Below are 25522 nucleotides of genomic sequence, written 5' to 3'. Positions count from 1 at the left end.
TTTTAGATGAGGTCTAATTATCCTCAGGTCTATTTGGATTGGGTCTGACTGTCCTTTGGTCCCTTTAGTATCTCTTTTTAAAATTAATTTCTGCACCTCAAGTTTGGTAGGTTTTTGATTGGATATCAGCAGGGGTGTCACTAGACCTATTTTAAGGGGGCTTTAGCCCCCCTTAAATTTTCTTTACCCCCCCCAAAATAAATGTACATTATTTATGTATTATTTATATGTTTATATGTTTGAGTTTTTTCTCATTCACTTTTCAATAAAGTCGATCGAAATGTGCCATTGCGTCTCCAAAAGCGTTGTGCACTAGGATCTGGGGGAGGCTGCTACTGCTGCTCGCTGCGGGTCAGGGTGCTATCTAGATGACTTAAAGGTACAACATAGTGGGTTGGTAATTTAATCAAAAATATTCTTTTTAAAAATGCCTGACTGTACCCTAATACTATGTCTATCTTTATAGGACTGTCTTCATGGCAATAATGACTGTCACTGTTTCTTCCCACCTCCAGGGTCAGTTAGAGTAAGTTAGAGTTTTTGTTTTCTTTTATTATTTGGTTATTTTAAATCAGGCCTTGTGCAATATTTCTACGGGCACTGTGCAATCGTTGAGCTGTAGTAAAAACATTCAGGGTTTAAAGCTCTATATAAATTCAGAGACCCCTTGTTGTGTGCTTATTGTATAATGCTGGTTGTGGTGTTAGTCTGTCCATTCTTTTTGGTGTGCAGTTGTATACTATTTGTGATTCTAAACGTGTGCAGTGTTACCCTACCCTAGGGGATCTTATGTTTTCCCCCTTGTGTGTGTTGGGTTTTAACTTTTATTAGGACCCTCTATGTTCCACCTGGTGTATTGTTGCTATTAAGCCTCAAGGATATTGCTAGTTTTGCACATTTTAAAAATTGTTACTGATTGTGTCTGTACCAAGTGTAGTGCACACCTCCAACATGGCTACTGTGTAGCTGTAGGCTTGTTAGATTGTCTTCTCTTGGAGAGTGTTTATTAATATTATGCGTCAAATTTTGTGAATAAAGTCTTTATTGTTTGAGCTGTTGGCCTCTCCTCTTTATTTGGGACACTTACCTGTGGTTGTGGTGAACCATTTTGGGGATTAATACTAATACCAGACCTGTATGAAATCCACCCACTACATATAGATCAAAAAACTCAGGACAGAATCATTCCTATACAAATGCTGTCTAAATAATTCACTTACAGTAATCAATAGTCCGCTTACAGTGTTCATTTTGGGTCTTTTCATAAATGAAAACATGGAGGGGAAAATTAAAATTACAGTAACTCTATTTTTATTTACCTTACTCCCATGATACACATATGATATTGTAATTAGCGGCTGCAGCACCATTCCTCTCATTGACTGGCTTCCACCCTAACACTGCTCGCTTTCCTCATCCACTTTCTAGCTTGCTTGACCACTGCTTTTCTCTTTCTCTCTCTATCTCCATCTTTCTCTCATCTTAAAATGAGTCAGGAAGGCGTCAGCAGCAAATCAAGCGCTTGAAACAGCTGTACTGTATTTTGAAACGGCTACAGTAAACAGCAAAGCTGGCCATTTCATTACTTTTTTATTCATGTAATAAATATACAAATGTCAATTAGATGGTAGTCTGCATGAGAAATAAAGAAAAAGAAAAAAAAATCAGTTATAATAATCACTCGCTTATAGTGATTAATTTGACCCAGACGGATGTGATCACTACTAAGCGGTTTCCACTGTACTAACTAGCTGACTAGCCAGCCAGCAAGTGTAAACGAACAAAAGAGATGGAAATAATGTTATTGACAGCTCTTTACATACTTTGCCTCTTAAGTATTTTGAAACGATCATATCAGTAGGCATAGATTATTGTTCATAATCAGTTAATGTCAGTGAAAAGGTCACATTGTGTTGATCATAACTCAATTTTATATCCCTCAATTCCTCAACATGTAAATGGATGTACGAAATTTCTTCAAAAAGGTGGCAGCTCTGCTGAAGGCCAGTCAGGTGAGAAGATTTTGCCAGTTCAGACAAATACAAATTTAAAGCCTTGAGTTCTTGTAAATCTGAGTTTAATAAAATAATGTGTTACAAAAAGCAGGCGAGGAGAGGGAGAGGAGGAAGATGGAGGAGACTGACAGGGCTGAAGGAGCAGGTCTGATGGAGGTTAGTGATCAAGAAGAAAGTGAGTGGGAGTTGTTTGAGCTGTCAGTTAAAATTAATACTCAATTTTATGACCTTTTTTAGGCCTATTACTCATACTAGGCATAAACTAGCCAAAATGATTTTATGACATTTTTAAATTTAGAGGTTCGCACATCATCCTCCTCCCAGTCCCCCCAGTAAAGGCTTAGCCCCCCTAACCATAAATCTCTAGTGACGCCCCTGGATATCAGACATTGACACACAGACCTGAGACCCACAGCAATACAACTAGACCCCCTACCTGAAGTCTGAACAGAATTTGGAATCAGTGCCAATCAGGTCCTGGGTCAGGTCTTGGCTACTAGCAACCGGGTAGACCTGTGAGGATCTCTACTGCCAAAAATTGTCTCTAATTCTCTGTGGGTTGGACACCATGAACAACCCCTTTCACACTACACCATGGTCATTTGATCTCTTGTTAATGTGAAAAACATGGATTTTTGTAGAATTGAAGTATAAACTCAATATTACAACACTCTTGGTAAGTATGTAAAATACAGTACACATTGTGTAGCCCAGTACAATAATCCAGGCAGATGTTGGGAAGCTATGTTGCGAGGAAAAACAGTGAAAAGCTTCCATTGTTTTGAAAATGTCCACATAGCAGATAGGGATGACAAGGTAGGTGTAAAGCGTCATGGGACAGTTTGGACCTTTTGGGATCATCAGCTGATACCTAATATTTTCCTCCATGTTCTCATGACTTTCACATACATTCACGTTTGCCTACCAACACTGCACATTATAAGCTTTCCATACAGGATGTGGTATGAGGTGTGAAACACAGCTTTCTCATATTGCCACTCTTTCTGTCTCAGCGATCGCTGTGAGTAATAAAATCACACTATTCTTCCAGCATTCAGTTTATCCATGTTGAATTTAGTAAGAGCATGAGGTAATTCACAGCCACCTTCTTTGTTTGGTTGAGTATGGACAGTCATGCCATTTTATCTTTCATAATTTAGACAAGCTGGCCTCCATCTTGATTTGAGAAAATTAGGTGAGATGTTTGTGCTGACAGGTGTTAAATTTGTTAAATCTGAATTAGTATTTCATTTATGTAAAATGGTAAACATTTAAATGCAAATTCCATTTTCTCAGACATTATGTCATAGTACATTCTGGCATAGTGTCTTCTAGTGAAGAAGCAAAAAGCACAGATTCAACCAGTGAAACCATCTTCTTTCAGTCAGTCCTGGTAGGTAGTCTGAAGGTGAAGACAATGTGTGACGTGGTGTATGATGTCTTCTGTGGTCAGCATTTGTGGGTCAATCAAACATTCTTTTAGAATACAGTTGATGTTTCTTTATGAATGTTTATCTTGGATTATGGCACAGAGGACCACAACATCCAATCCTGTGTATTTCAAACATTTCTGACAGTCACAGTGGACTTACACCAGGGACTTGTATAACACTGTAAGATTAGTGTGTTAAACAGCTATCTTTGATATCAACTCAGGTTTTTTCAGGATATGAAGGTAGCTCACTTTAAACTGAGGTAGATCTCCATGGTAACTTGGTAATTCACGTCAGGTCAGGTTAAAGTTGCAGTGTGTAGAATTTAGTGGCATATATATATATATATATATATATATGTGGCATATATATATATATATATATATATATATATATATATATATATATATATAGGGAGCGGGTCCCCTTCCACAGAGGCTGCCATCTTGCATCTTCATGTTTCTACAGTAGCCCAAAACGGACAAACCAAAAAACTGGCTCTACAAAGGGTTTTTCACAATTTTTATGAATTTCGTGGCCACCGTAGGTTCTCCTACAGGTTTGGGAGGGGGGGCTGTATTCATTTGGTTGCAATCTGCAACCTCACCGCTAGATGCTACTAAATTCTACACACTGGACCTTTACAATCAGAGAATCAGATCAAAACCTGCAGCCTGCCTGCTGACCAATGAGATTAGTGACAAAAGTCATTATTCCTACAGGATCCTGACAGGGACAAAATGCCTTTGTTGCACAATTAAGTGACAGGTAGTTAAGTGAAGGGAAACATTTGGAATATATATTTCCCTTTCCGTTTGTAACAAAGGCAACTCCTGCCTCTGCTAAAAAGTTAACCCACTCTCACTAGTGCCAGGTGCATCAAAATTTCCAACCCAGGACCAGCACCCTGTAATTTCGGTCTGACACAGCCAGTTCGGTCAGGTTAGCTTTTAACAAAAGCTTTAATGTTCTCCTTCAGCCTCTTATCCCTGACTTCCAGCTTAAAATGCTTGGCGATTTTCAACAACTGTTCACGTGAGCAGCGCTCCAATAACTCTTCCGATGGCGCTCTCAAGAAATCCTCCAAACTAGCCATGACTTAGACACAGCACAGTTTACCTGCCCAAAACACACAACTGCTGATGCGACAAAACCAGGCTACAACTCCTACCTGCAGCCCACTGAGCTCACACAGCCCCAACATCACAGCAGCCCGTCCCCCTAACTGCCTAACCAGAGTCTAACTAAGCCCCCCCTAGTCTTTAGGTGCTACGTGTGGGGGGTATTTACACACTTTAGCCCGACAGCCTTGTAAAGCAACCATAAAAATGGTGACGCACCTGCAGCTGCGGATGTGCCCCCGAGACAACTGCTCCTGCCACGTTCCCACCACACTTACCCCTGGGCCACACTGGATGCATGAGCAACGTGTATGCGTCGCGGAACCTCTTGCTTTTCATTTCGGTGCCCATGTTAATAGGTTAGAAAAGCCACAAAGCCTGCATGAGACACGCGTCTCACACGAGGCTGCTGTATCGCTTCATCTACAGATTCAAGGTCTCGCCTATTTTCTCTGCGTGACACACGCGGTTCTCAGCGGGAAATTGACAGGGAAATCGAGAAAGAAAGACAGGACTGCCAGTGGCAGAAGCGCCGCAGCAGGCACGCTTCCTGTGTGGACGCTGCAAGCGTGCGAGACGCAGCAGTTCAGCGACGCACACGCACTGCTGAGGTTCACGCATCCAGTGTGTCCCAGGCGTAACGCCTGGATGCGTGGGCAGCGCATGTGCGTGTGCGTCGGGCAGTGTGGCCGCTCTAACCTGTTAACATGGGTGCCGAAATGAAAAGCAAGAGGTTCCGCGACGCACACGCGCTGCTCACGCATCCAGTGTGGCCCAGGGGTAACAACCCCCAAACGAATTCCAAAGGGAACCCGCTCTTAAGCCTAACAAGGGACAGAACAATGGCAATTTACTACGGCCGCGCACAGAACCGACAGAACTCTGAACCACACGCAAAAAACTCACCAGCATAACCAGCCTAGCAACACAAGCAAAAACTTCATCCAGATCAGCAACTCGCTACAGCAATTTACATTATTCCAAAACGACAAATAATTTACCACGTTTGTCAATGGCTCCCAACACAGATTGCACAACTCATTCATAAAACAAGGCGCACAACTTACTACGCTACAGCTGATCTCCGACGTCACGCCAACCCCGGGTCAACAAAGATGAAACGAACCCCCATATGTCACAGCCCGGCTCATAAGCTGCGACAAATATGGCAGACCAGACGAGTTTGCCAGTTAGGACAGGTTGTATTTATTTACAAAATAATACATTAAAACGGAAAAACGTGTAAGTCAGTAATCAGTGGTGTTTGTGTATGTGCATGTGCATCAGCAACAAAAAGACAAAACAGCTGAGCGGAGCCGAGCCGAGCCGTGCTGGAAGAGGAAGGGAGAGAGGGAGGCTCCGTGGAAGGCCAAGCTTTATACACGAGACCACATCGGGCCCAGGTATGGCTCATGAAGCCAATGACGAACCTCCACCCTGCCCGGGATCCTGCAAAACAAGAGGAAACCAGCAAACGAACCCAAAAACACAGGAACACCTAGTGGAGCGGAGGGGTCATCATAAAATGTTAAATATTTATAGGCTCAATGATATGTGACGTTGAAAAAAACATAGCCTATAACTGCCATCTGATTGGAAATAAATTAATTCAAACCACAACCCAATCTCTACTAAATTAGTTGAATAAAACCCAGGTGTAACACATAGGTGTAACAGGGACAGTTGATAACAGCTTTATGAAACCAGTTATCCAGGATCACCAATGTTAGACTCGGCGAAGTATGTAACTTAAAATGATACACACTAACTCGAACAGTCCCCGGAGTGTCACTGTTAGTATCTAGAGGCTGCTCATTAGTGGCAAACTGAACATGACGTTAATCAGAACTCAGACTCAGATAGAAAATAACCAGAATTTTCCATTAAGATCCTTTCTTTGTGATGGTTAACATGTTCCCACACTTTTAAATAAATAGTTACAAAATTTAGCTGCTGTTGTCCCACCTCATACGCCTTTAGATGCTCAACAGCCAGAGACTGAGATTAAATGAAAACATGTATAGACATTAACAACACTTATAAAACACACAAGGGTTCCTACATGCTCATGAAATGGAAGATTCCGTGATTTCCCTTTTCTGTAGACTCACCCTGCAAATAACCGATGAAGTGTGTCTGAGTTCTTGATAGGACAGATGTTCATGGGTGTCCTGTGTGATACTCACCCAAATTCATTGTGTGCATCCTTGAGATCTAGCAAACATGCTGAATGCACTTCCTTTCTCATGAAACATTTCCAAATCTGATTTTTCTTAAAAGTTTGAAACCTGCACTATTTACGTCCATATTAATTAGCAAGCAGTCCTCTTCTTCCTTGTCTTTGTTGGCACATTGCTGCATATCTACTGCCACCTGTTGGTCAGTGGAACAGTGAGAAACCATTGGCAGGACTGTGAATTGCACACCCACGAGGATTTGCATGCACAGGACAAACAAAATGGGCACCTACTCATGTAATAAATAAATAAATAACACCAAAGGAAGAAAAAAATCTCCATAACACTTCTAGAGGTAAAAAAAAAAACTCCACTTCCCTTAAGTCTAGTACAGTAATGACAGTGAAAAGTTTCTGGTATGAAAATAGGTTTGATAAATGCTGACTGGTTTTTCATGTACAGGACAGTTACCGCTGACTAATATTTGGTGGGGTTTTTTTCTGTCATCACTGATATTTTGATGTGCAAGATACATCACAGTATGTCAGTTTAAAAGCCTCAGTGCTATTGATTTAAGCCAGATTGTGAGCTCTGCCAGGTATGTAAACCTTCCATCACTGTGAATGAGTCTTGTAGATAGTGCAGCCATTCCACAGAGATGAGTGCAATTGTCAGTTACTAGTACATTCCAGCAGTAGCACCCTGCCTTTCTTCAGGTAAGATGTAACAGCCTTTGCTGTAAACCACCGGCTCAAACTGTTGCAGTGGATTGTCTCCTCCATTCAGCAGTGGATCTCATAGGCGATCTGAGAGTCCATGAACAGGCCTGTGTGGTTAAGAAACATCCCTTCGGCCTCTGACGTGATCACAGGCTCGGCTTCCCCTCCCTCCCCAGCCATTCTCCTCATGGTCCGTATGTCGCCCTCCTGTTGCTGCTGCTTGTTGGGAACCAGAGTAGGACTCATGGTCTGGCCCGGCCCAGAGGACAGGGTGTGGGTGGAGGTGTCAGATGGAGCAGGGCAACCCAGGTTGGTGGTGGAGACAGCTGTGGGTGGGGCAGGAGGCAGCACAGGCTTGGCCCTGTTAAGGACATACATCTCGTGGCCACGCTCATCACGGTACTCCTCTAGCTGGGCGAATGTGGTTGGGCCATCAGAGTAGTCATTAACGTACAAGATGCTCTCCTCCTGCAGGTTAAAATTCACCTTCATCACTTTCAGGTACAGTAATATACAATATCAAGGAAAAACTAGGGGTTTTAATATTTTTCAGTTACACTGAAAGGCACATATTTTCAGTCTAATCCGTGGTGGGAAGATGTTTGACAAATATTATCATGCCAGGTACGGAAGTGCTAATGCATGAAGAAATTTCTAGGTAATGAGTTTATGTAATATATACACAAAGTAACTTATTTCATCATTCCTTCCACATTTATTCTAGTATTCTTGTAACCCTGCACACACAGATTACAGAAAAAAATTGACCTATATATAGACACTGTACTATGTATTGTAATGTTGTTCTACATCTATTGTTCTATATCTATTTTCATGACTACTTGCTTGCATATTTATGTTTACTTATCCTTGTTTAGCTTGTCCTGTACATTTGATTTTGGCACAGGCTGTTTGCTTAAACATATCTGTGGCCATTAAAGCTCTAGGGCTGAAAAGCCATAAAATTAAATCTTGATTTTTTTCAAGCTTGGGGTCAATTCACAATTTTTATATTTTTTTCCTTGAAACATGCAAGATTGAAACAGGACAACAACAAAGGTTTGTGTGGGCATGAACCTCATAGGTTACTGTCGTGACTCAAGGTTTAGTTTGTGTAACTAAAGCAGCAATCCTCTACATGACTTTCTGACTAAAAATAAACTTCTCTGATAAAGTACTTGTACTTGTACTTGTAGTTGAACTTAATGTTTTTTCTCCTGTTCATCTAATTGCAACTTCTTTGTATCCATGGTTAGTATCTGATTTTGCTTCTCTGACCTGTGGCATTCCTCAACGGTCAATCCTGGGACCTGTCTTGTTTTCTCTTCACATGCTCCCTTTAGGGCTCACTATTTTGGCTCTTATCATGTATATGCTGATAATGTCCAGCTTTATGTATTGGGAAACTTTCTAATTTGGATGTTCTTCAGTAAAATCACAACTTTTACAGTTAATTCAAAATTCTGATGTTCGATTACTGACTACGACTCCACAGAGTTCCCATATCACCCCACTACTGGCTTCCAACAAATTTAGGATTGAATTCAATATGCTTCTAACTACCTTTAAGTAACAATGTCCCTCTGGGGGTCAGGTCAGCAACTCTGCTGAGAGTTTTAAATCATAAGACCTGTTTATTCTCAAAGGTATTTTACTGACACTTGTCCTGATTTGTTCTTATCATTTTAAAAATTCTTACGTCTTTGATTTTAATATGTTTTCAAATGCTTGTTATTGTCTTCTTTTTTACTGTTGTTTTTTGGTTTGTGTAACTAAAGCATTTAATTTCCCTGGTTTTGAAAAGTGCTATATAAATAAAGGTCAACTTACTTACTTACTAGTCCACAAGCCCATAGGGTGGACATCTGAGTTCTGCCCTACACAGGATGATATTCTTGTAGTTTGTACTGGCTGCCATTAGATGTTACAAAAAGGTCCATATTACTGATTGTTCTTTGAAAGGTTTCTTTTTCCATTTTAGGAACTCTTATCAGTAGTTAATTGTCAGATCATAGTTATAACATAAGTTCCAAAGGAAAGAGGTAATACAAACTGTGACTGTTGTTCCAAACATACTAGTTCCTCTCCCTTTTCAGGTTGGACATTTTGAGACATTTTTTCTTGCTAATTTTAAAAATCTGCCATGTAATGTTGTAAAGACAAATAAACACACACCTTCTCAGCTCCGTCAGCCTCCTTGTCTCGCTGGTGATGTCGGCTGTAGATCATGGCAACCAGCAGAAGAGCGGTCAGAGCCAGCAGGGAGATGCCCACAGCGATAGCGGTCTGAGTGGCAGCTCCCAGAGCACTGAAGGCCATGCTGCCCAGAGCGTACAGGGGCTCCCGGCTCACATCTGAGCCCAAAGCGGGACCATGACTCCTCAGCCGGGGCCAGGCAGGTGAGTATGGTGAGGACACCTGCGACCATGAGGCCCAGATGGAGGAAGAAGAGGAGGATGAGGAAGTGGATGAGTTGATGGCAAGCTGAAAAGTGACCCTGGCCATGCCTCCTGCGTTCCAGGCTTCACATTCATAGAAACCAGCATGAGCTACAGTCACATTACTGAGAAACAGCATGCCGCTGCCGGTGTCAGGGTCAAAGCGCTCATTGTCAGTCTTCTGCAGACTGACTCTGCCTTCCTCTGAAGGCTCCTCTGCTCTGCCCACTGCACCTCCTCCGGCACCCATCTCCTGAACCAGGCCTCTGGGAGACAGCATCAACTTACCCTGGGACGCCTTCCTCCAGGTCACCTGCAAATGTATTCAGTGTTTCATGATCAGTGGTCTTACTAAGGTTAAAGAAGTTTATCATCACATAACTTGCCATAATAAAATCAGACTCATGTAACATCTGCTAGCAACCTAAATTAAAAAGTCCACCATGGTTGAGCAGTCAGACAGGAAATATACTTCCATGTTATTCATTACAATAAAAAAACTAAAAGGTTTTTTCAAAGCTATAAGTTAACTAACAATTAAAGTCAGTTCGTCAAAAAGGAAACTGAACCACTGTATATATAAATAAAATGATACCATGGATTGATTACTGAATTGGCCAACTGAGTAATGATAATAATTGCTTAGGGTCATCAGGGAAATGCAGCATGTCTGTTGTGCCCACTCTTTGACATAATTACAGCTTACACTTGTTTTGATTCTGCAGTGTTTTGCTACATTTGAAAAGAAAAACATTATTAGAGCATCCTTGTGGGTTTTTGTTATATTAGACTATTTCACCTTTTGAATATTTGAATCAACCTAAAGAGTCAGTGGGGGTAAGGTTGGGTGTCTGTGGAGGAAAAACTGTAGAAGTCAGCATTACTTGCTCATTCTTAAACCTCAGTAGGCCTGGCTCGCAAATGTGAAGGCTACCTTTTTTTAACAGCTACATTTTATCTATTGCTATAAAAATCCATGTGGCTTACTAATCATAACAAGAGACTGAAAGACAGCTCAGTGCGCTCAGTCTGGATAACATCCAGAGCAAAGTGTGTCGAGCAGCAACAGTTTGTGCTCCTCACTCAAAGCACTATGTAATCACTTTCCTGCACTGTTGCACTCTACAATCTCTATTTGTAATTCTCCAATTCATCCCCACAGATAATGTGGTGAAAAGTGCCTTTCAGTGCAATGCAGAACAACATTTAGATGCAACATGTGTTCATACAGGGACAGCTGTGGCTCAGGAGGTGGAGTGGGTCGTCCACTAATGAGAAGATCGGCAGTTCGATTCCCGGCTCCTCTAGCCCGCATGTCGATGTGTCCTTGGGCAAGATACTTAACCCGAATTGCTCCTGATGGCTGTGCCATCGGTGTATGAATGATTAGATTTCCTCTGATGGGCAGGTTGGGACCTTGCATGGTAGCCCCTGTACCATTCAGCGTGTGAATGGGTGAATGTGATTTGTAGTGTAAAAGTGCTTTGAGTGGTCAGAAGACTAGAAAGGCGCTATTCAAGTACAGTCCATTTACAAATTTCAAGGGAAAAGGTAAATGTAGGGGAAGAGAGGAAAATTTGTTCTTGAGGGCAGTGTTTGTGTTTTGTTTGGGTGCTTCTTTGTGGTTAAAATGTTTTTGCTGCTCTTCATTTCTGTCTGACAAAATGTCTATGCATAAATATCACATGACAAATTAACATCCCCTTGCATCAAAAAACTTTAACCTCTTAAGATATGTATGTATTTTTTTTAACATATCTAGATATCTACTTTTGAAAATACATATTTCCTATTTGGAACAATGCTGTTAATGTCTCCAGTAGTGTTCCACACACTTGGAGAATCTATGACAAGAAGAATTGAAGCTGTTCGGGAGGCTTGTGGCGGAACAAAACCTTACTAACACACTTATGTTGGCTTTCCATTGTTTCCTTTCCTTTGTCACCAATTACCATAAAATGTCCCATATATATTTACAAGTTTTCTAGATATTTTTTCTTTAATAAATTAATCAGGCAGACTTTGACCTTTTATTAACATCAGAATTAAAGATTATTTACACCCACACATTTTGGATGCTGAAGCAAACCAGGGCTCTGAAAACTACAATGAAGTCATACTTATTCACTTTATGTATCTCTTTCTGTGTTGTTGTTGTATGTAGCACATAACATTTAAAAAAGGCCTACCTGTGGCCGTGGGTAACCAGATGCATGGCACGACACCCTGAGGCTCTCTCCCAGGCGCACAGCTAGTCTCCTAGGCTCTAGCTGCACAAGTGGAGGGATACACACCAGGCTGTTGAGCGGAACCTCCACCAGGCTAAGGTGGGAAAGACGCGGTGGCTCAGTACAGACCAGCCGACGTTCTGCTGAACTGAGCAGCCGCTGGCCCTCCTCATCGATCCAGCTCCTTAGCCAGTGAAGAGCACAGTCACAGCGCCATGGGTTGTCTGACAGGAGAGCAGAGGACAGGACGTTAGGTTGGAAAATGAAAGATGGCTTTTTAACCCCTTCATGCTGAACCAACCAAGGTCCTCGATGCTGGTGCTGGTGGTAGGAAGAAGACACTGTAGTGTAAGACAATGTTTTGTGATGAGTTAATAACGTGTGTGTGTTTTTCACAGGAGGGTTATGAATGGTTTTGGAAAACAAGGAAACTGCACTGACTGAAGGTTTGGGAGTAACCATAGAAAGAGAGAGAAATGCACTGACTGGATGGGGAACAACTGCAGGAAGAATGGGTGTGTGAGGAGTAAGAGCAAAACCCTATCACCTACAAAATGTTTCCAATATGCCAATTTGGAAAAACAAGCTTTGTTTTGAAGGAAAAATCATTGCTGCCTGTAAGATTTTCACTTACAATGTTTCTTCTATCCACGAAGTGTGATGTTCTCATATTGCACAAAAGTCATAGCTAGGGGGTCAGATGGTTTGAATTTCAAAGCTAAGGACTGACACCAGACACCAGGGTTCACCTCCTGCACATGTCACTCATGTGCCATTAGATAAGAGTTACAGAAAAGATGGTGGTTTTGATGATGGAATTGAAAAGTCACAGCGTCCCATCTTGTGCTTCGGTCAGTTGACTTTTTCAATATTTAACCAAAACCACCTTAACCAAGTTATTATAGTTTCCTAATAGAACAATAATGTTAATCATGCAGATATGCTATAATGGAATATTTACTATGTTGATGAAACCATAATGCAGCTAGAAAGTTAAGTTTGTTACAAAACATATTTGCTAATGCCACTTCAAAGTATTTTTGAGGAAACAGGATTGTTTCTTAATTAAACTTCAGCTATAGTTGTATGTCCTCCAGCTGTAATGAGGAGAATGAAGAGGAGGGGTGCAGACTTCAAGTATTGAAAGCGAGATACAGCAAACCTAAGAACAAGCATCTTTGTTGGTCAAAGATAAACATGATTTCCAGGAAAAGCTAGTTAATGTATCTTTAAGCTTAGATTAGTTCGTTACATATACTGTACCCACATGAATTTCCATGCTCAAAAGAAACTTGATTTGGTTCCAGGATAACCAGTGTTGGACACACGGAGTTTGTGTGTGTGCTGTCTTATAACAATCGTATAAATTGAAGATAAATACACCATTTTGCAGTTTTAAGAAAAGAAAAAAAAGACCAACATGGGTGTCAGTTGTCTCTAAGCAACTTTTCCTCAGGATTGTATCTTATCTTTACACTGACATTTGTTTGAGTAATCCACTCTCACCTGTGATGCGCAGGACCTGCAGGCTGACCAGAGGTCGCAGTGATACAGGGCCAATGGTGTGAAGATTATTCCTGCTCAGGTCCAGCAGGGCTAAAGAAGTCAAACCAACTAGTGCTTGGTCTGCTAACATCTCTATACTGTTATGCTGCAAATGTAGCTCTTGCAGACGCTGCAGAGACACAGATGGAAGGTTACATTATCCATATAGCAGAAGTCAGAGGGGTGCTGCTGTGCTGAACAGAGAACTGAGAATGCATCTTGCAAGTGACATGTAATGGACATCATAAATGTGATCTAATATGACTTACCTGTAAGCCATGGAAGGTGTAGTCCAGCAGGCGCATGATGTCATTTCCTGCCAGGTAAAGAATGCGGAGATGTTCCAGTCCCTGGAACATGTCGGCGGTCACTAGGTGTATCCGGTTTCCATTCAGAGCCAGCTCCAACAACTGACCCTGGTTCTGGAAAGATCCAGGCTCCACTGCTGAGATGGTGTTGTTCTGGAGGGACATCAGAAGGTGACCAAACAGAAGTCTTTGCAACTGGTTATTGCTCTGAAACTGCGGCTTCTACTGCTGATGCTGCTTTTACACTATTTGTCCATCTAAATATCACACACATACTGCAGATACCAGCGAGCTTATTTTAAACATCCATTCATCCATTTCTACTTAAAGGAAGTACATTACATTCATATTAGGGTCAAACCACAAATGAGACCATTGTCGAAATGATTGGTAGCCTGTCTCTCATCACTACATCTATATATCTGATGGTGTTCGTGGTGAAACATATGTTGCTTGTTTTCCTGTGTTGTAAGTATATGGTTTAGATTAGGTTTGTTTGTCTGTTCTCCCACCCATCCTCCCACTGACTGAGGATTGCTTAATACAGTAAAAACTCTGCCAAAGTGCACAGAGACAAACATCAAAACACAGATATTTGTAAAAACATGTCTAAACTGCTTGATGTTCTTGTGTTTGGTGTACAGTGGTTACTAAGAGTAATGGGACTATGACCTACAGGCTCGAGGACAAACCGTCAACAAGATATAAAATTAGGGAAGCCTTCTTGAATTGGGATAATAGGTGCACAGACCTTGCAGAGTGTAATAATGTAATACTGCAGTGTTTGTAATTATGTATTCAATTGTCAATATTTATTTTTTTTATTTTGCCTTGTTCTAACTTTAACTAACTTATTTTTCCTTATATTCTTTATATTATTCCATTCTTTAAATTCCATGGGGATTCTTTTTTTTAGACTATTCATGTGGTATTTTTTGAAATGGCAATTACTTAAAATGATAGGATTTTTGGGTCATAACATGTTTTTGTAATATTACTTAATTAATTATTAACTTTTATTCTCTTAAGAAAATCCTGTGTCTCCAATTCTTGTGATGTTATTTGAGTAAGAAAAGACGCCAAAATATTTTGAGAGCAAAAAACATCTGCTAACAGATATTAGCAGACGTAAAACTTCCTTTTACATATATTTTTATTTGATGGTGTTTTTATTCATCTTAAATCTGTCTTTTATGTCTGTTGTCTTATTTCTTTTATTGTGAAACACTTACATTTCCCACATACTTCCATGGTGTAACTGGTCATGTAGACAAAAGCTCTGCAGATACAAACTTTGCACTGAGGAATCAATAATAAATAAACAAATGCCTGGTTCCAATTCAGAACCAGTTCCTCATACCCAACCCTGTGTTTGTGTGTGTGTTCGTGTTTTTCAATCCTTATTGGGACCGTTTCTGGTGTAAACATTGACCTTATTGGGGACCAAAGCCTGGTCCTAATGCAGCAAAACATCATTTCTGAGGTCCTGGTTAAGGTTAGGGGTAAGGTGTGAACTGAAGTTAGGTTAAGGTTAGGGTTAGGCATGGATTGGTTAGGGTTAGGGGTTAGGGTTAGGCTGTACAAAATGAATGGAGTCAATGCAATGTCCTAACAAGGATAGCTGCACAAACTTGCGTGTGTGTGTGTGTTTGTTACCTGCAAGTAGAGGTAGTGTAGGTGCCTCAGCAGAGTGAGGTCCTGTCGACGGATCTGACCAATCACATTGTCCTGAAGGAAGATAGTCTGGAAGATGAGATGAAGAGCAACAAAGCAAGAGTTCAATCAATCAATCAATCAATCAATCAATCAATTTTTATTTATATAGTGCCAAATCACAACAAAAGTCATCTCAGGGCACTTTTCACATAGAGCAGGTCAGGACCGTACTCTTTAATTTACAGAGACCCAACAATTCCCCCATGAGCAAGCACTTGGCGACAGCGATAAGGAAAAACTCTCTTTTAATGGGTAGAAACCTCAAGCAGAACCCGGCTCTTGGTGGGCTCCCATCTGCTTTGACCAGTTGGGTTGAGAGAGAGAGAGTTCTGGTTACTATTGCTGAATATGTCAAATAATTATGACATATGGTGAACTGTATGTCATAATTGTGTGTCACACACTATGTTATCTCGCTCTTTATGAGAGTGAATGTTTTCAGCATTCACACTATTGTTATCCAAATCTTTATTTATCATAAGTGTGAGTGCTGAAAACATTCAAACTATTGTTATCCAAATCTTTATTTATTATTATTATTATTGCGTGTGAGCGGCGAAGCACAATGTTATCTTCGCCCTTTATTTATTTATTATTTCGCCATTTTTTGTCGTCTAACTAGTCCTACACAATTTGTCGTATCAACTTTGTTTCATAGTCAAATTGTACATCCCCATAAGGAGATGTGTGCTATCACTTTTCTCATCTCCAACGTATTCCAATGATTTTATATAATTTTATAAAGCATTAAAATTTATAATGTAAAATCAATGGGAGCAATGTTTGAAAGCTTATATCTCAATAACTAAAAGTGCTAAAGTGTTCAAACTTGATTGACAGGTGACCCATGTAGAACTGCTTCATATCTCAAAATTTAAACGTGATAAAGTGTTCAAACTTGATTGACAGGTGGCCCATGTGGAAATGCTTAACATATTTTAAAATGGGACCAACAGAGCCACCATGTGGTCAGTTATTATGTGTTTTACGTTTTGGCTTATGACTCATGAACCATGAGGCCTATCCAAACAATTTTTGCACAGTGTATTCCTTGGATGGTACCAAGTAGACAGATACAGGCCACGCCCATTTGCGCCTGGAAAATTTTTCCGCCCTTTTGAATTTTTTCATAAACCCATTTTTTGCTTCTTTTGGCACATTTTTCATCCAATCTTCACTAAACTTGGTACATACCATAGTTAGATTATCTTAAACAGAGCTCATATGTTTGGTTACCAAATTTTTCAAGGCGTGGCCAGATGCATTTAACAAGCCATAACTCTTCAATGCTGATTTGGATCAACACCAAATTTGAGAATCTTGTACATACAATGACAGTGCATCATTACATAAAATTTGATACAATTCTACCCACAGGGAGCGCTACTGTACTATTATGACATGATATTTCTACAGTTCTGTTGTCTTCAGTGAAATTGAACTTGGTACACAAGTTCTCCATGTCAATGTGCATGACATAGTGAAACATGGTGCCAATAGCCTTACCTTGTGGCCATTAGTGAAACACCACCATACTACTCATTAAGTTCCATATCTCTTAAATTCAACATTCCATGGTGACCAAATTCAGCAAAATTGTACAGATGGGGATGCTGAACAAGTGTGTGGTATTTGATACAATTTCACCTGTAGGTAGCGCTACAAAATTTTGAATAATTGCTGCTGAAGCAGAAATTTTCAACGACAGTAGCAATAACAGCAGTGGCAGCAGCCGGCAGTGGCAGTGGCTGCGTCTGGCAGTTCGCAGCTCTCACACGCAATTTCTTTAGAAATTCAAGAATTCTCTAGTTCTTATTCTTACTCTTCTGTAAGTTTTTTGCAAGATTTTTGCCATACTTTGAGCAACAGACACCATTGAAATATCAAAATGTTGAGCTCTTTAAGGATATTTATGCTATTACTTTTCATCTTTCTAGCATATTCCAGTGATTTTATATTATTTTTTAAATTATTAAAATTTATAATGGAAAATCTCTGGGAGGAATGTTTGAAAGCTAATATCTCAAAAAATAAAAGGGCTAAACTGTTCATATTTGACGTACAGGTGTCCCATGTGGAAATGCAATGAAACATATTAAAATATGGTATGAATAGCGCCACCATGTGGTAAGTTATTACATGTTTTACGTTTTGGCTAATAACTCATGAACAGTTAGTCCTATGAAAAAAATGTTTGGACAGGATGATCATGCTGATTAGACTGTTATAGGCCACGCCCATTTGTGTGAGAAAATCTTCCCCGCCATTTAGGATTTTTTGATAAACATATGTTTTGCTTCTGTTGGCGCATATTTCATCTAATCTTCACCAAACTTGGTACATACCATATTGAGAGGACCCCAAACAAAATGTATTAAGTTGTTTTTGGATATCACTTATGGTTTGTCTGTAATTGGTGATGGCATGGCCTAATGCACTTAATGGGCAATAACTCCTCAATACAGAATTGGATTGTGACCAAATTTGGGAATGTTGTACACAAGGTGACATTATAAAAGTGTGTAACATTTCATAAAATTCTACCCAATGGGGGTGCTAAATTAACTTTATAGCATGATATTTCTGCAATTCTGTTGTCTTTAATGACATGAAACTTGGTACGCAAGTTTTCCATGAGAATCTGCATGACATACTGAATCATGGCACCAATAGCCCCACCTCATGGTCATTAATAAAACACCACCATACTACTTATTAACTGCCAAATCTCTTCAATGTAACATGCCATGGTAATCAAATTCTATTTGTACAGATGGGGATCTTGAACAAGTCTTTAGTATTTTCAGCAGTGCTTTGCAATTTATTTCAGTTTTCAGCACTCACATGCATTTTCCACAGGATATGCATTTCTAGTTGTTCTTTTCACTCTTTATTGTGTGATTGCTGAAAGTGATCACACTTTGTTCTTCTCACTCTTTGTTCTTATTATTCCGTCTTCCATACATTTTTTGGCTTATTTAAACTGCTGCATAATTTGTGCAATAAATTCAACTGTCAATCTGTGCAGCTCATTCAGCAGATGTTTGCTTGTATTGTACCTTATTGTAACATCTCTTGAGACTCAACTGCTCGGATGTCCCTTATCCTCCAGACACCATTCAAACTTTAAAAAGTTCACAATACTTTGAAGTTATCAGATTGTATAGTGATATCTTTTGTAGTGTTTCAGCAATTTAAGTCCAAAGTCAGGGGTTTTACAGCTGTTGTCAGGTCTGACTAGTGTGTCATGTGATCAGGCACAGTGGAGAGCACAGATATTTTTGGACCTGAAATTTTTTTAAAACAGGTCTCACTCCCACAATTTTAACACCTCAAGCACATATCTTGCCTCAGTATATTGCCACAAGCTTCCTCTCTCTCAAAATGTAAATACATTTCACATGGGACTTAAAGTTTTTGAGATCTAAACCTTAATTCATTGGGAGTCCCTGTCTTGCTCTCATTGACTGCAATATAGTCTGCAGGATGTGTGTCTCCTCTCACTCAAGTTCCTTTAACTTACAGATTCTCTCTTCCATCAAACACTTTTTACACATATCATTCATTTTCATGGTAAGCTAGTCACCATCATTGCTTTCACTAATGATGTACAAATCTCTGGGCTCCAAGCCCTACTTTGAGACAAAATGTAAATTGATATGCTTGTTAAACACATCTCTTCCTGTCCTAAAAAGCATGTCTGAGTAGTCCAGTGGTTTAAGATCAAGTCACATTAGAGTTCCTTTTAGATCCAAAGACTGAGTTTGAACCCTGCTTAGTGCAGAATTCAGTAGAGTTGAAGGTGAAAAACTGTAGACGTCTGCAGGTGTTCTCAATCTGCTTATTGAGACTGCAACTGATAAATTTCATGCAATTAAAAGACTAAATACCAAAATCTGACCTGGTTTTGTTGTGTGACATGTTAGCTCAGTGCATAGCATGTCTGACTTATACACATGAGAGTATAGGTTCAATTCCACCTGTAGCTGATTTTACTTTTGGTAGATTTTTCAATAGAATTCACCTTTCAGCAATCACACGCAATTTCTACAGAAATTCGATTTTCTAGTTCTTCTTATTCTTCAATACCCATGTGAAAATGCTTAACATATTCAAAGATGGGTCCAACAGCACTACCATGTGGTCAGTTATTACACGTTTTAGGTTTTGGGCAATACATCCTGAACTGTGAGGCCTATCCAAATAATATTTGCACAGTGTATTCTTTGCATGACGTCAAGTAGATTGATATAGCCCACGCCCATATGTGCCTAAAAAATTTTTCCACCATCTTGGATTTTTCGTTTAACACATGTTTTGCTGACATACATTTCATCTAAATTTTACCAAAATTGGTACATACCATATTTAGAGGACCCCGAATAAAACGTATTAGTTCATTTTTTAATATCCCTTACTGTTTGTCTGTAATTGGTCCCCAAAGTTTTGGGGGTGTGGCCTGATGCACTTAATGCCGCATAACTCTTCAATACTGACCTTGATTGCAACCTAATTTGGGAATGTTGTACACAATGGCATATTGCACAAGCAAAATTTCATACAATTCTACCAAAAGGGGGCGCTAAAGTAACTAAAGTAACTAGTATTATAACTTGGTAATTCTGCAGTTCTGTTGTCTTTAATAACATGAAACTTGGTACACAAGTTCTACATGAGAATCTGTATGACATACTGAATCATGGTGCCGATATCCCAACCTTGTGCTCATTAATAAAACACCACCATAGTAATTATCTGCCATATCTCTTAAATGTAATATGCCATGTTAACCAAATTCTATAAAATTCTACAGAAGTGCTTTGCAATTTATTTCAGCTTTCAGCATTCACACGCATTTTCTGCAGGAAATGCATTTCTAGTTCTATATGCATGACTTCTGGCTGCGCACTGAAATTTCCTTGGTTCTTTAATGCTGGTATCAGTCAAGATGGATAATGTTCCATAATGCTCCTCTTTCAATGCAATGAGCCTACCTGTGTAGATGCAGGGACGTGTTTGGGGATGTCTTGCAGACCGGTGGAGCCACATTCCACAGTGAGGCTATAGCAACGACAGCTCACAGGGCAGGAAGGAGAAGCTTGACCAGGAGTTTGGAGGGACAGGAGGAGCAAAGAGAGAAGAGGCAGCAACAACACAGCCATCATACCAACAGACAGGACTGCGGATGAGGAAAGAACAGGGAATACACAGGTCAGTCATGACCAAAACTCTGCATTAACAGCTGAGCTCACCTTTTTGACAACAAAAGCAGAGTGGCAATCCAAAGAAAAGACTACATGTAACCATTAATTTAACTCAGTTTGTTGTTTGGGAAAATCACTTAAAGTCCCCCTGCACTCAATAATGTGCTGTCTCTTTTATTCATTTGGTAGGATTTTTGAGCTTTTCTGTGCAGAATGCTGACAGAGTTTGTTTTCAAAGTTTCTCTGTGCTCACCTTAAATCTGAGTTTAACACATGTAGCTACCACAGCATGATTTGTGACATCACAACTAGTTTGGAGCCAGTCATGGTTCAATATGCAACTTACACAAGTGTGATGTGGAAACTGGAAGCTTCCCATGCACACTGAGAATGAACTAGTGGATATACTGTATCCGGCAGTCCTACTTTTGAAATAAAAAACATCTGGATATTCATATATTCTGGAGCTTTTCAATGAGGGAGAAGGATGAGATGTCATTTCGAGAATTTCTAAAGAGATCATTTTTTATGATAAATAATTATTCAAGCAGAATATTTGGAAGTGATCTTTAAAGCTATTATAGATCTCCCAGAACAAGTTAGCATTGTTTTAGATTAGAACCCACAGGCACATGCTGGCAAACTGCAAATTCAGGTAAGCTCTGAATGTTTGAGCTGTACTACATACCATTGTGGTGCATAATATTTATAACAAAAGCTGCTCAGTAGGGACCACCTTATAGAGTTGAACTCACACCAACACACTAGAGCTACTGTTGTTGAGGTTTAACACCAACATGGTCTTTAAGTTTTGTGGTGATGAGGAATTAGAATAAATTGCCTGTGCATATTAAAAAATAGTAATCACTGTAATAGGTAATAATAATAATAATAATTTTGGTATCTATATTAAGTTGGTTTGTGGGTAATATGTTCTTACATAATCACCCCGACCCTGGTACAATTTTACCTACTTACTTCAGTGAAAATAAGTCTTAGACTTAATTGTGCCATCCTTGACATTTTCTAGTTTTGTGTGACTTATGTTCCTCCAGCTCATAATGCAAAATAAACAAACCCTAATAAGTAATATAATATGATTGCATTATCGTATTTTATCATAATATTATTGATATTAATTGGCACTATCTGCATTAGCTTGTGTCTGTATTCATGGTTGAAATAGAAGATGCTTAGATTTTACATTCTAATACAGTAGTAAATACACAACTTATATATCAGCATGGTTAATACTATAGACAACTGATTATCTTATGTCAGCTGATAAGTAACAGTAACAAGTGTCAGTAGAGAAATGTCAAAGATATATTTAAGGTCATTAATAAACAATGTCTCCATTACATAGTTTGTCCAGCAGAGAGCACTGTTCCACTCATTATATATCTTGGTCATAATTATGGGATCCTTACCAAAAATGTTTATGTCAAAAAATTTAGATCAGCCAATATATATTAACAGATTTTTATAAAATCTTAAATGTCAATATTGGCCTCACAAGCCAGAATCAGGCTATATAGATGGATTGTTTGGCCAAGGCTAGTGTTTCCTACTAATTTTGAATGGAAAGTACTGTAGCTAAAGCTCAAAGAGTCAGTTGAAGTTAATTGATGACATTACTAATTTGCATATATGTGACGTCTTTGTGGCACTGCAAACTTTACCACAAACTACATTCTATTCATTCATCGACTGTATTCGACCGGAGGCAGAAATCTCAGTCACAGATATTGTTAACTAAGACAAATAAAACCAAAACTATCTGACTGGATTTTTTGTAAAATTTGGGTATAACAATCCTTTAATTCTTTCTTCTTTCTTTTGCAAATTGTATAGAAACTGTCTTTTAGGGGAAGAACTGAAGGAGGAGAACCTTTGAATCACACACTTCTTTTCATATAGATGTATTAGAAGTGATATTAAAACATCTAAATTTTGGCAGAAGAAATCAGAATTAACGGGCATGCTGGAGACACATATACCTTGGATCTAGATCTAGGTTTATTCATGTCAGTTGTAACATAACAGCAGCATTGTAACCATGTTGAAAAATATCATCAACCAAATACCTATGACTGTTTGACAAATGTCAACCTGTCATATATTTTCCAATTTTCTCCCTCAGTCTCAACAGGATTTCTGTTATATTCAGACGAATTTCAGAGGACACATGGGTTCACAGGTCTGTTTCCTCCTGTTTCAGTTTCAAAGCCACATGGTAGGTCCAGTTCAGCATGGCCTCCTGAATTCAGACTGTTTACACTGCACTGAGACACTGTGTTTCAGTCACATGAGAATGGTCTGTTTGACTGTGCTGCATACAGTACAACCTGAGGGTGCTATCACTAAAAGAAGACTGGCAGGTGTGTGTGCGTGTGTGTGTTGGGTCATGTATATTCATGGAGATTTTGTAAAATTAATGTGAAATAATGCTCCCAAATAACAATACAAGTCTGGCATTAGCTCAAGATGTCACACCCTGTAAAGCCGTGTGATTTTAGTATCAAAGTGTAGAAAATACCTGTCTATGAAAGAAAGAATCTCATCAAGCCAGAAGTGAAGTGTGTTGTAACAGGGTAACCACAGGGGATTATGTCTTTATAGAGGAATACACTCACTGTGACAGCCACAGCACTGATAACACCACTACAGATAAAAGCTCTTTTAGTTAGTCATCTCAGCCTGTGAATCACTATCACCATAGGAACCATACATGCCATGAGGCACTGACTTGCACATAAGGATCCATCATCAAGGCCTTTTCTTTGTTTCTCTCAGAGCAGGAAGCCCTCACACCACCATTCACTAAAGGGTTCTGCCGCTGTTTGCCTGAGAAACATTTCTCTGTGGGAACTGTTGTTATAGCTACTTGTTTAAAGTGAGTACTGAAACCAACTGCATCAACAAAGCTATGACATTTGATTACTCTCAGTTAATAGTATAAATGGTATATCTGACATACAGTATGTTAAGAGTTTAATGGTAAGTACAGAAGGAAAGCATAACAAGATACAGTATACAAAAATAGCATAAATCTTGTTGAGTAAATGGGATATGAAATACAGTGCCATCAAAAATGTCAGTACTAGAACATCCCTTAAAAACAGGCTGGAATGTACACAATGACAACAGGTCAAAAATGAAAAACACAAGATACTACATTAAACAGAAATATGAGGATGATGTAGCCTGTCTGTAATCCACAAAAATGTATATCTAGAATACAAACCAACCTGAGCAAAAGTGAACACAATAAACAAAAGAAAATGAATTGTTTTTTTTCTTACCACTTTGTCCTGAATTTTTTCAATAGTTTCAATATCATTCAAATTTGGAGTAAACTGCTTTTTAAATAGTAAATGTGTGATGTTTGGGATAATTACTCATTTTTGTCATGATTTCAGCATTTGTCCTATGTTTTTATACTGTAATATTTTGGAATTAATTTACAGTTCTTTCATGTGTTTAAATCTACAATTCTGGCTCGGACCCTATTAAGTTTAGGTGCAGCCCTGAGGGTGGAATATGTTTGACTGATAAGGACATACATTACATTAAAGCAATGTGACTTTTGATCTCAGTGTGATGCAGTTAGTAGTCATATGAGCTGCGCATATGAACTGAGGTGGTTGGATATCCAGCGGCGCTGCAGGCCACCTTGACAGATTGAGCCCACAATACAGTAAACAATATCCGACCCCAGCATTGTATGCCTGCTGTTGCTTACATTGGCTCAGTTTAAAGAGACACCAGAACACAATGTACAGCAGAACCTTTCAGGTGTATCTGTACAAACAGATCAGGAGAAATCATTCAAACGACGTTTTATTGTATTGTTGTTTTCATACCTGCCGAAGAGGGATGGAGGAGTGCGGTCTTCCTCGCACGATGCCTTCTTATTCCGTCTGATTTATATGATCCCAGTTATTCAAATTTATTTTCATTGCTGAAGATGAAGCTCCAGGCAGCTGAAAGCGCAACAGCAGCTGATGGACGCTTCCACGGTGCCCACACCGCGGGCCCGTCGCATCCTCCGAATGGAAGAAATGATGGAAACAGAGGATAGCGCGTCAGATCACGGAAGATTCTGCAGCACTGAGTGTAAAGCAGACTGCAACGGATCAGGTGTCATTGTTAAATCCCAACATCCAGTTGTTCGTTCACTCCTCTCTCCCTCTCATCTAATTCCCCACGCTGCTGCTCCCGAGGACCACAGTCAAGTTAACTGTGATAAGTTAGCAACAGCAAGACAGACTTCCACCCCCAATGATTCACAATAAAAGCGTTATCACAGATATCTAAATTGTGTGAAACATATTTCCACGAAATTTGTCGCAATTCAGCGTCAAAATTCTCCTCTAATATTAAAAATAAACTAGCTATTGGCGAATGTATTAAATAATGATAATATATAATACTACTAATTGTATGTACATTTATTTTGTAATGGGCTCGTCATGGTAGCTTCTGTATCTTACGTCATGTGATTTATGTTACTAATAGATGTTGCCCCAATGAGTGGATTGATCTTTGAATTATTTTTTATAAGTATTTCATAATGTCATAATTCATTTTGTTAACGTTTTGAAACTTTGGGTGT

General features: G+C 39.4%; 1 protein-coding gene across 1 annotated transcript; it reads right to left on the bottom strand.

Moving 5' to 3' along the window:
* Window positions 1–3907: 3907 nt before the first annotated feature.
* LOC137188402 (leucine-rich repeat-containing protein 24-like) lies at window positions 3908–25471 on the bottom strand. Its single transcript, XM_067598086.1, has 8 exons — window positions 24771–25471; window positions 20695–20879; window positions 15641–15727; window positions 13946–14137; window positions 13638–13806; window positions 12093–12355; window positions 9641–10216; window positions 3908–7933 (listed from the first exon to the last, which is right to left on the bottom strand). The coding sequence occupies exons 2-8, from the start codon at window positions 20863–20865 to the stop codon at window positions 7529–7531; spliced, it is 1863 nt and encodes a 620-aa protein (XP_067454187.1). The 5' UTR covers window positions 20866–20879; window positions 24771–25471; the 3' UTR covers window positions 3908–7528.
* Between the last annotated feature and the right edge of the window lie 51 nt (window positions 25472–25522).

Source organism: Thunnus thynnus, chromosome 8, assembly GCF_963924715.1.
Source record: "Thunnus thynnus chromosome 8, fThuThy2.1, whole genome shotgun sequence".
NCBI classification, from domain to species: Eukaryota; Metazoa; Chordata; class Actinopteri; order Scombriformes; family Scombridae; genus Thunnus; species Thunnus thynnus.
This window is presented reverse-complemented; position numbering and strand designations above follow the sequence as displayed.